This window comes from Mya arenaria, chromosome 7 (genome assembly GCF_026914265.1).
Source record: "Mya arenaria isolate MELC-2E11 chromosome 7, ASM2691426v1".
NCBI classification, from domain to species: Eukaryota; Metazoa; Mollusca; class Bivalvia; order Myida; family Myidae; genus Mya; species Mya arenaria.
The window spans coordinates 29,865,021-29,878,015 of NC_069128.1; the positions used below are offsets into that span (position 1 = coordinate 29,865,021).

Below are 12,995 nucleotides of genomic sequence, written 5' to 3' on the forward strand. Positions count from 1 at the left end.
TGCATTCCCGCTTGGCTCGATATTTGCAAGTCTTGAATAATTTTGGCAGGTACCTCTGTTTTTGAGCCAACAGGGTTTCAACTGTAGATTATGATAGTTCTTCCAGAATAAAGGCTTATCAATAATTACATAATCTTTTGAACTGAATGACACGTGGTGGGTGGGTTTGGGGGTGGGATTTTGTCACTTACTACTATAGTTTGCAGATATTTGTTAGTGCTATAAATTGTGTAACCAGTAGATTTTCAATTTCATTCCCTCATGTATTTCAGCAATAATGCCGAACTTGACAGGGAAGGAGGAGGATCTGACCATTTACGTGCATGTATCACCAAACCTGGATGATGTCTCGGTTGGTGAAAATATTTTCAATTGTGCATTCAGTGTTGTTTTTCGGCCCATTTTGGGGCTGAAATTTGGCCTCATTCCTCTTTTGAAAAAAAGTATATATTTTTTCCTACCCAGGTAAAAAAATCCCCTTGAATATGATTATTTTTGGAGGTGGATTGACCTCTAAACATTTTCCAAAATGAGCAATAAAATGTCATTTATGAATATGTTGTTCGGTTTGTTGAAAAAAAGTTTTAAAACAATTTGACATTAAATGACACATGTTTTTTAGTATTTTCACCTTTTTGGCCAAAACGATGCTATTTTTTCCCTATCAAAGGGCATAGCCACCATTCCCATAAAAGTGGAAAAAACAGTGGCATTCTACCAGAATTTTTTTTTTTTTGCTCCACCTTTCAATCCTTAACTGCCTGACTTTAGCCCCCGCGCCCCGGCTTCCTCTGGTCATCACAGCACCCTGCTGTTCTTCAGAAGGTTACTGGACTATTGGGGTACTACCAGGTTACCCACTAGGTTTCCCTAGCACAGCACGGGTCTTGTTTCCCTTGGAGAGGTTTGAAGCTCTTGTTGATGAGAACACATAATGGTTCTTCAGTTTCACTGAAAAATATATTTTAAAGCTAATAGAATTAAAAAAAAAATGCCAAATGCTATTAGGAGATATCCGAATATATCTGACTTGTGTTTGTGTGTTACTTAAGTTTATTTATTTAACGATGATTGTGAAACAAGTTATTACAACATTATACTAATCAATCTGATTGGGACAATGTTACACAAGAGTGTGGTCTAATGTTGTGGGGGAAACCGGACTACCTGGAGAAAACCAACTTGTCCGCCACGTTGTTGACGACAAACTAAACTCACATGCGCCAAAGCAGGGAATGGAACCCATTGCGTCGGTGAGAAGCGAGCGCACTAAGCACTGCGCTAACGGGACAACCAGTATGTTGAATGTGTGAGATCAACAAATAGTTTTCATAAAACATCGGAAGATCATTTTTGTGTCACCTGCAAGCATGGCCAACACATAAGGATTACTATTTCTGCTGGACACTTCAGCACCTTTGTCGGCATCACACTACGATTTTTGATCAATATCAATTGAACAACTTGGTGTAAAGTCTTGATATTTGATATGCACATTGGTCATGGTCAGTAGATGACCTCTTATTATAATGAGGTCAATAGTTCAAAGGTCAAGGTCAATTTTTGGCTATGATTGATTTAGGGTTAACTGAATGAGAAATACATAATCCATATATGCAGGTGAATAAAAGAATCAATTGTGCATCAAATACAACAATTCATTACGAGGTAATTATATATTTTGTATATATTTTGGAAGGAAATTATCTGTTTATGAAGTGTTTAAATTATGTTTGTTTCAGATGGCGACCGGTGTTGAAATTGACGGAGAACCTGTGCCTTCCATAACAGTGAGAGTAAGTGTCTGTGAAATGTTTTGAATATATATAAATATTATATTCAATGTTTATAATTTTGATAATTTAAAAAAAAATCGTACAAAAATAAAAATTCAAATATTAGTTTAAACAGTTTTTATTCAAAATCAACATTTACAATATAACAAAAAGTAAGGATTGGAAAACAAGTAAATAAAAACTTACCGGTATGTGAATTTGGTTCGTAATGTTATTTAGTCAATTTAGCTTATTGTGTTCATTTGCGGTCAAAAGGCCTGTAATAGAGACGTGTTCAAAGTGCATCTAATGATATATACTGTTATAATGTTTATTAAATGTTGCTATATACTTTGGATAAGGTTTCATTTATTTAAATATTTTATTTTCCAAATGAATAAGATCATACAAAGACTGGCCCATTCCAAGACATTTTTTTTTTATAAAAGGTGTTAAAATGGTCAATCTTTGAGAGTGCAGCTTTAATTTGAAATGGTTATGAATAAAATTGAATAAAATCTGGTATTATTTGACTAAAAATGAGATCTGAAAATAAAAAAAGTAGGGAAAAAATTTGTAATTACAAGGAAATACCAGACTATATGGATAAGGTAGTACATAGAAAATATCTGACTTTATGGACAAGTTTGTACAAGGAAATAGCCGACTTAATGGATAAGGTAGTACATAGAAAATATCTGACTTTATGGACAAGTTTGTACAAGGAAATACCCGACTTTATGGATAAGGTAGTACATAGAAAATATCTGACTTTATGGACAAGTTTGTACAAGGAAATAGCCGACTTTATGGATAAGGTAGTACATAGAAAATACCTGACATTATGGACAAGTTTGTACAAGGAAATGCCCGACTTTATGGATAAGGTAGTACATAGAAAATATCTGACTTTATGGACAAGTTTGTACAAGGAAATAGCCGACTTTATGGATAAGGTAGTACATAGAAAATATCTGACTTTATGGACAAGTTTGTACAAGGAAATAGCCGACTTTATGGATAAGGTAGTACATAGAAAATATCTGACTTTATGGACAAGTTTGTACAAGGAAATACCCGACTTTATGGATAAGGTAGTACATAGAAAATATCTGACTTTATGGACAAGTTTGTACAAGGAAATAGCCGACTTTATGGATAAGGTAGTACATAGAAAATATCTGACTTTATGGACAAGTTTGTACAAGGAAATAGCCGACTTTATGGATAAGGTAGTACATAGAAAATATCTGACTTTATGGACAAGTTTGTACAAGGAAATACCCGACTTTATGGATAAGGTAGTACATAGAAAATATCTGACTTTATGGACAAGTTTGTACAAGGAAATAGCCGACTTTATGGATAAGGTAGTACATAGAAAATATCTGACTTTATGGACAAGTTTGTACAAGGAAATAGCCGACTTTATGGATAAGGTAGTACATAGAAAATATCTGACTTTATGGACAAGTTTGTACAAGGAAATAGCCGACTTTATGGATAAGGTAGTACATAGAAAATATCTGACTTTATGGACAAGTTTGTACAAGGAAATACCCGACTTTATGCTTTATGCACAAGTTTGTACAAGGAAATAGCCGACTTTATGGATAAGGTAGTACATAGAAAATACCTGACTTTATGGACAAGTTTGTACAAGGAAATAGCCGACTTTATAGATAAGGTAGTACATAGAAAATATCTGACTTTATGGACAAGTTTGTACAAGGAAATAGCCGACTTTATGGATAAGGTAGTACATAGAAAATATCTGACTTTATGGACCAAGTTTGTACAAGGAAATAGCCGACTTTATGGATAAGGTAGTACATAGAAAATATCTGACTTTATGGACAAGTTTGTACAAGGAAATAGCCGACTTTATGGATAAGGTAGTACATAGAAAATATCTGACTTTATGGACAATTTTGTACAAGGAAATGCCCGACTTTATGGATAAGGTAGTACATAGAAAATACCTGACTTTATGGACATTTTTTTTTAAGGAAATACCCGATTTTATGAATATCTTGTACATTAACAGATACAGATGAAGTCGAGATTGCGGCTGGAGAATATTAAACTCACAGTCCACGTACAATGGCCCCTGGCCTCCAACCTGACAAATTTTACAATCCCTAGCGTAGGTAAGTCTTCACGGGGACAGAGGTGGTATATGTACCTTTTGTTTGATGCTGTGAAACTTATTATACAAATAAAATATATACTAGAGCTAGTATAAAACTGATTATACATCATGTTACATGATTAAAAGAATTTTTAGTTGCTGTCTTAGCAGAGTTTACCCGCTTAAATATAGAACATAATGGTTTCCCATCTTGTAGTGTGTATATTTAGTACGTGAAAGTCATGTGATTAGTACTTATACATATACCGATGCTATATGTAGGTAAGTGGTCATTAGGACGGAGGAGGTACATGTACATATTGTTTGATACTCAGGAACTAATTATACAAATAAGATATATACAAATATATGTACACCTGTAGTGAGTTAAATGCCAGGGGTCATATTAATAAAACTTCTCATTTCTTAACTGAAGTCAAATTCCAAAAAACTTCCATGTCATAATAAAAAATAAAAGTATGTATATTCAATAAAAATTAAGTATTTCAGATGATATGAAGTTATTATATATCATATGGCCAGTGAGATACTTAACTTAGGTACATGACTTGAGTTAGGAAATGACTTAAGATTATTAAAGATGCACTCTTACTCCCAAATAAGATTTACCACAATTAATGATATTGTTTAAATTTTCCAAAACGGATGAATAAATGTCGAAAACAATGGTTCTTATGAAGGATACCGAGTTTGATTTGAAAGAAATTAATATAATACACGGTATTTCTACCTTATGTGACTATTATAGTAGACCACAGTAAATCTTTTAGCATTCACCAATCATTTAATATTTTTGCGCTTTCTGCTATTAAATACACGGTTACAATCTTGTTATCAGTAATTTATATTTTCCATAAATGTATTATTTAGTAATTAGTTAAAGGTTTATCAGTCAAAATTGAGGTTTGTTATACATGTGTATGTTTTGATTTTGAATAAGAGTGTCACTTTAATGAATACCAGGACAGGCCAAAATGTCACAAAAATACTCAAGTCAAATCTCAATATCGACCTCAACTCATTTTAAACATTTTTATTTAATACATCAAAAGTTAATAAAAACCATTATTTTTAAAAGGGAAATAACAGATAGAATATGTTGATTGAATAAATAATTCCGTCAAATTTCAAGACAAGCCACATACACATGTTAGTGGTTTTATTTGCTGATTATTTTCAAGTATTATAATGGTATAATTGACTTTAATTCAAGAGGACTTATGAGACAATTGTTAATATAAAATTTGAAAAATTAAAAGTAACAGTTGAATGTCTTTTTAATCAGTTCTATTTTATATGGTCTAAAAGTCTTCAAGAATATAAACAGATGAGAGACTTAGTACTCGTAAAACCAATTATGATTAATTCTCAATTCTGTGATTTACTCACTGTTTACGCATTTCAACACTCTCTATTTTGTATACATGTATGTTATGCATTTCTGTAGCTCAAATGCTTATTTACAATGTTCAATATATTCTGCAATTAGTGTTTGAAAATCGGACTCCATTTGCAATCAATAATCGAATCGAATCGGACCAAGCATTTCGATTTACTATCGGACAATAATCGAAAGTTCATAATACCAGTAAGGAATACATTTTTTGTACATCGTATCATCATGATCATTTAAATGGATAAACCTGGAATCAGTATGTGTGATGCTATAGTCATGCTTTTTGCAACAGTTAGTAAATTTCCATAACATTTTCTGTCTTTAATAACTTATGGAAAAACATACCGACACAACACATTCTTAATAATTGCACATCAATGGTAAAATGATAGACACCACATCAATTAAGTTATGTTAGCATTTTATTTCATTAGCATATCTTAATTTCATAAAACTTTCACAAAAAAGTATATTAGTTAATTAAAAACGATACCAAAAAAGCTTTCAAAAACAGAATGCATCGAGGTGGGATCCCCGGTATTTGCCGGTATTAGACCGGACCCACTACACCATGGAGACAGGTTATTGAAGAAGGTTTTATGAAATATGTAAATAATTAAAACAATTTGTAATTTTGGGAGAGTTTTTAAGTTTTTAAGCAAATGTGTTTACATTCACCGCAGTTGTGTAAGACCTCCCTTGTTAAAATCAACTCAACGAGAATTTACCGGAAGGAAACATTAACATTTTCTCGACTTTAACCACAAAACTAAATAAAATACGTAGTTACTGGAAGCAACATTAGCGACATCGATTTTGGACAACCACTATCTATTGTCGCCGACATAGCATTGCCAGCGACGATTTATCGATTGTACTCGTTAACGTTTCATCACTATCTGCAATAAATACTGGCTAAACCAATATAAACTTTGATTAAGCCCATATTGTCTTAACTTCAGATCCTGGTCAGCCTTCAGAGTCATTCTGTGCATTTTTCATACGGGGCAAGGCGTTGCCTGCAGATCTGTCTGCACAAGTGTCGGCAAAATACATCAGTACAACCGGTGAGTATGCGTCTGCTGTCGGCATATTTATTTTGTGAAATCTTGGGCTGATTGTTCAGAACTTTATAAAAGGTAACAATGTTGTTAACGGCATCATTTTTTACTCTTTTAAAGGTGAAATAGTTTATGATGTGCGTATATATATTTAAGTTAAAGAAGCAAAGTTGAATCAGTTGATTCTAAATTTGTGAAAAGTACTGAATATCACATGTGCGTCCTTGAAGCTTTCACAGTATTAAAGATTTGAAAATTCACAACGTTAAAGTTAACAACATTGTTAGCTCAAACAAAGTTCTGAACAATCGGTAAACAAAGTTCTGAACAATCGGTAAACAAAGTTCTGAACAATCGGTAAACAAAGTTCTGAACAATCGGTAAACAAAGTTCTGAACAAAACAAAGTTCTGAACAATCGGTCAATCAATTGTATTCTTTATGTCTCTATCTAAAAACCAAAAATAATGATAGGGGAAGTTTTTATTGTTTTTTGAAGAACTTTCCATCTTTCATTGACTAATCTTTTGCAAGATATTTAACCTATTTTTATCAAATTCAATATGCAGGTAGCATTACACAGTGCAGTAATGGTGGTAAAAAAGTTAATGCTACAGATGTGATCTTAACTCGATATTTTTGTCATTTTAACTTGTAAATACAAAAAAACAAATTACCCCGGATTAGGTAAGGTTATTTAGATGTGGATGCTTTCTGCATTATTATTTTTTCAAATTTTTTCATTTATCCGATAAGACCAGAAAGTTACAGTTATGAAAATACTGTGCGAGACTTATATTATGTGATTATGGAGATGTTTCTGTCAAGAAACAAACGTGTATTTATTTAAGTAGTACATACACAAAAGACTGTTGGATTGTAACTTTTGTAATCTTGTTTATATTAAAGACGATGAAACAGAAAGTAAGTAGCATGGTTTTTAAAGGTTCACATGATTAAGCTTTGTACAAGTTGGATATGAATTATGTTACATCAAACATTGCCTTGTTCACAAATTTATACTTTTATATCCATATTATTTAGTTTCACATGATGTTATTGTTGATATTACATAAAGAAAATGCTTTTATAATGAAGTTGCATGTTCAGTTACAATGGCGGATTGATGGGGAGGAGGGGGGGGGGGTGAGCACCAAAGCATTGGCCCTCACTTAAGTTTTCCAAGTTTACTTTTTATTTCAATTAAAAAAAAAAGTAATAAAATACAATCAAAATGCACCATTTCGGACAAGAAATTGTAAAAAAATATTTAGGGGGTGTACTTCCAGTGCGTCCCAAAGTAATGCCCCCTCTAACACCAATTATGGAGCTGCCCCTGAGGATTTTAATTGAAATTCATTATGAAATCAATGTACAATTTTATAAATATATGCTTTTTTATGATTTTTAGAGATTTATCATTGAAATAAAAAGGATATCACACTGTGGCAAACAGTGAAATAACAATTTGATTTATTTTTTTACCTGTATGAAAGTTTAGCCCTCCCACGCTTTCAAATCAAACATTAGCGCACAGGGCTGGGTCACAATTTCAACAATATCATTTCTGTTACGTTCAAGTGGTATATACAGTCACAAAAAAAAATGAATGAACTCATATATGCATGTAATATTATTGTCAAACAGAAATATGGAAATAGCTATTCATAATAATTATTGTGGAAAAAAAGTTATAAATAATATTTCAGTGATATTTATTGTTTATGTTTAAGAATTTGATTATGTTATTTACATTTATACCATCAATGGTTGAAAGTAAATAGTTAATACTTTTTATCTCATTTTCAAACTTATTCTCTGTCTTAAATATAATACATGCAAATCGATCTGTGTCTTCCAGGTGCTGTCAGGATTGCCTCGGCCCATATCAAGCTTCCGTTGAAGCTGATCGTCAAGCCGGTGTTGCCCGTGAAAAACGCGCTGTTCAAAATCACCCTTGACACCAACAAACAGCCCACAAATCTCAATGATATTTTCCCAGGTATGTAATTCTATATAAGTCCAAACCAACAAACAGCCCACAAATCGCAATGATATTTTCCCAGGTATGTAGTTCTATATTAATTCAATGAGGACATCCTTAAAGATATGTTTGTTTGCAGCAGCCCAACATACTCTCAAAAAATAATCTGACTCAAATTTGTTGACCTATTGTCACATGATAAGAACAGTCTGAGGTCCGAGTATACCCAGGCTCAAAAAGGCACTTCCTCTTTTCGTCTCTTTTCCATTTTGAAAAAAGAATGTAATTATTTGTACGATTTAAAATACACATACGAATGGAAGTATCTTCCATGGCCGAGAGTGTAAGATAGGTTCATCCCAACCTGAGCATAAGGTCTTTTGCAGATAAGAGGTTTACAAACAGACATGTTGCTGATTTTGTAATAGTATATTTATGTTTGTCACTCCATTGTTGAGTTCACCTATTTAAAAAAAATGATTAATTTATTTAGATTACAAAATATAAAATTGTTCAAAAAGGCAGGACAATTTTTTTTCTTGTAATCGATTATGCTGTTTCACAGATTTTCAAACTATAGTTAATTGTTCATATCTGTATGTGTAATATACAGTGAATATCTAACCATCCTGTTTGTTTTCAGATCTTCTGGGGGAGAATGCCGGGGGACAGGGGGCAGCTCTCGGCTTCCAGTACTTTGGTGGGCCAGTAGTGACAGTGCTGGCTTCTAAAACTTCAAGTAAGTTTGAGTCAGCATAAGTCCAAATAAGATTTATGCAATACATAGATTACATTATCAAGCATCAGATTGGAACAGGCTGATTATTCAGAACATTTTTTAAGTTAGTTTGATCATTATATATTTTATAACGATTGTGCAGAAAGCTATGAAAGCTTATACTAATTCACTCTCGTTGGCATGATGTTGCCCAAGACTGTGGTCTTGTGTTGTGGGGAAAAACCGGAGTACCCGGAGAAAACCCACTTGTCAGGCTTGGTGACCACTAACCAAACTCACATGCATGCGCCCAGGTTGGGAATTGAACCCGTCTCGTCTTGTTGAGAAGCGAGTGCGCTAACCACAGTGCTAACTGGACAACCTTTGTTTAAGTAAACAACTTGATAAACGACATCATTGTTTACTTGTAATGAATTATTTCATGATATGCTCACATATTTTGATATAAACAAGTTCAACTAAACCATTTGTCTCAAATCTTGTTAGAAAAGCTACAGATCACAATTGTATCCCTTGAACTTCCAGATAAAGTTTTGAAAGTTAACAACGATGACGTTAACAACGTTGTTAACTTTGACAAAGTTCTGAACAACCGGCCCAATATGATATACAATTATGTACAAGATAATAATTATATTGAAACAGCTTAAACCGAAATATGAGCCTCTAATGTTTCTCTCTGAAAGTTAGTTAGTGTTATAAGTAGGACTTGTATCCGGTATTATTTTTAACATACAGTAAATAAGATCTTTAAATGTTTTCTTTACCCTTGCCAATGTAGATTTTAAATCTGATTGGTTTTCAACTTGAATGACAATCCTGCATTGTGTAAACAATAGTTACACAATAACGACATAATTATAAACTTGAATAAACTTATTTAGTGGAATTTTCTAACCATTTAGTTTGGTACCATCTACAATGTGACAAATTTGAAAGCTTATGATACGTTGCCTGAGCTGAGTTCACATCTTACAACGAATGGCAAAATCCAGTACAGTCAAACACCATGGCTCGGACTCACATGGACCAGCGTAATTACCTCGAGCCTCGGAAAATTTGAGCCAATCTGCAATGCTTACCTTCAATAAACAGAAATCAGTCCTTTACATCCAGTTAGAGGAATTCGAGCCAAGCGGGAAGGAACATTTACCTTCAGTATAAAGTAATCGGTCCTTTACATCCAGTTCCCTTCAATGAGGAATTCGAACCAAGCCAGTTTGAGCTAACGGGGTTTGGCTGTATACAAATAAATCTTAAATATCAGACATTTTTTTCTTTCCATTCAGATCGGTACCGCCTACAATGTGACCTTTTCGAGGGCTTGTGGTACGTCGTGCGAGACCTCAGTTCGCGCCTCAATAACCATTTTAACAAGGGGAACATCAAGGGTTTCAACGTCTCCTTCACGGGCCAGGTCCCCCTCAATGACTACTTCGATATCATTGAGAACCATTTTGAGGTAAAAAGTAGAAATATTGTACTGGGTATGCCAAATTTTACTGTAGAAAATCAGAGATGTGAATTGTCTGCTGAAATGCGGTTTTCTGTGGATCTCATGGCACCACGGACCGAATTTAAATGATTGAAAAATGTTTACTTGTTGGTTTTGTTGTTTCATTATATGTTTATATGTTTTCAGTATTTTCAATCCAGTTTGCTTCAAGTTTGAAGTCAGAAAAACTGTCTGAAAAGCTTCTTAAAAGGCAGTTTTGCTTCTTGGGCACTGTGCTTTAAACCCATTGGGGGCCTTGAACGCCTCCAAAACCCATCACCGAAAAAGTTTCAGCCTTTAAGCTGCCAAGTCAATCACATCCCTGATAATACCTTGGGAAAAATAATGCTGAGGGAAAAATTTACGAAAAAAATTGGATCCTATGTTTAAACTACAACACCGGTTAAAAAAACAGAAATGAAACAATTTATTACAACTCCATAAATGTGATCTTTAGAAAGCAGACAATGATTGTAGTCATATTCTGGGAAGGAAGAATAATTGCAAAATTGGCGCTGGCCTTACCTTTTTAGAGTCTGTATGTTAAAAAACATTTAAAAGATACTGGCGGCTAGGACCCTTTAAGAAATGGTGATACATGCTCAAATATTGTCTTTTAAGTACACTACTTTGAATAGCAATCCTTTTCAACTTACGGTAAGGCTTATAGGTTAAATTATCCCTCATTTTTGTAGTCCTCATGGGCGTGAGGTTATGTTGTCAGTTTTCTAAAAAGAAAATTGACTGTCCTGGCAAGGGTGCGCTCTCCACTAAAACCACTTTATACTTATAATTGTATTTTTTCTGCAATTTCGATATCAAAGAGTAAAATAACTAGTATGTATCAGATGCATAACCTTGGGGAAAAAATTGTGTCCAAAAACATTAGCCAGTCCCTTTAAATACAAAAGTCATTTTATTCCCTTACAGCATAGAATGAACGCAGAAAGCTGCAAGGAAATGCTTTCTCAACGAGCGTCACAATTCCGAGCCATCCAGCGACGATTATTGACACGTTTCAAGGACAAAACTCCAGCCCCGTTACAAAACCTCGACACATTGCTAGAAGGCACATATAGACAATTGATTCATTTAGCAGAGACTATACAGGAAAACGATCTTCAGTTAGAAGTTGCGGCGAACGCCCTCAGTTGTGCCACAAACTTGTTTAACTTTATTCTCAAACTGTGGACTAATATGTCAGAGGAGGAATTCGCCGTGTTACAGTCAAGTGTTACCGGCCTTGTTGTGGATACTTTAGAAGCTGTAAGTATTGTATGAATAGAAATGTGTACATGTGAAACAAAGGTTGTGTATGAAAATTACCTGAACCTTATTTTCCCCCGTTATTTTTTTTGCGGCGGGGCCTAGCTTTACTCTTGTTATTTAAAATTTAATTCATTTATATAACTCAAACATGATCTTGATTGAAATGCCTACATTCCATGGAACTTTCAATTATTAAATTGTTAATATGATCTTGATTGAAATGCCCACCTTCCATGGACTTTTCAATGATATACATGTATTCATGATCTTGATTGAAAATCCACATTCCATGGAATTTCAATGATAAACATGTGTAAATGATCCTGATTGAAATGCCCACATTCCATGGAATTTTCAATCATAAACATGTTTATATGATCTACATTGAAATGTCCACATATTATGGAATACATGTAAATATGATCTTAATTTAAGTGTCCACATTCCATAGAATGTTTAATGATTTACATCAAGTATCTTGATTTTGATTGAAATGCCCACATTCCATGGAATTTTCAATCATAAACATGTTTATATGATCTACATTGAAATGTCCACATATTATGGAATTTTCAACTTAATACGTGTAAATATGATCTTAATTTAAGTGTCCACATTCCATAGAATGTTTAATGATTTACATCTAGTATCTTGATTTTGATTGAAATGCCCACATTCCATGGATTTTTCAATGATATACTTTTTGATGCATGATCTGTATAATTTTATTCACATATAACTTTCTACATTGTAATTTATTACTCTTTTTATGGTTTAACTGAATGAAAAATGATTATTTCTTCCACTGGTAAATTTCCTCAAGATGAAGCCTCAAGGGAGGTAACTCCTCAATGCCCATTTCCTTGACTGATCAATTTGTCTCTGCTGTTCACTAAGGTAACTTCCCTTTACCAACAAAGTTGCCAGTGTTTGCTCTGTAAATTACATCAATACTGGGCACAATGCTTATAAACACTATCTTTAAGTCTAGACTAAAAAAATGCCTTTTATTAAATAAAAGAATTATCTTTATTTCATTTGTTTAACAAAAAAAATGTGAATAATAGTACAATTTTGAAAAGGATTAATTTAGCAAATTTCATCATAAATACTTAACCGGAAGGA

At 33.4% G+C, this 12,995-nt stretch overlaps 1 protein-coding gene across 1 annotated transcript in view; it reads left to right on the forward strand.

Moving 5' to 3' along the window:
• LOC128240777 (protein PTHB1-like) overlaps positions 1 to 12,995 on the forward strand; it is a 41,224-nt gene that overhangs the window by 13,174 nt on the left and 15,055 nt on the right. Inside the window, exons 12-19 of the mRNA XM_052957651.1 lie at positions 273 to 352; positions 1,743 to 1,796; positions 3,823 to 3,925; positions 6,286 to 6,390; positions 8,245 to 8,385; positions 9,011 to 9,106; positions 10,396 to 10,568; positions 11,532 to 11,867. Of these exons, the coding sequence (XP_052813611.1) occupies positions 273 to 352; positions 1,743 to 1,796; positions 3,823 to 3,925; positions 6,286 to 6,390; positions 8,245 to 8,385; positions 9,011 to 9,106; positions 10,396 to 10,568; positions 11,532 to 11,867 (1,088 nt within the window). The remainder of the gene's footprint in view (positions 1 to 272; positions 353 to 1,742; positions 1,797 to 3,822; positions 3,926 to 6,285; positions 6,391 to 8,244; positions 8,386 to 9,010; positions 9,107 to 10,395; positions 10,569 to 11,531; positions 11,868 to 12,995) is intronic.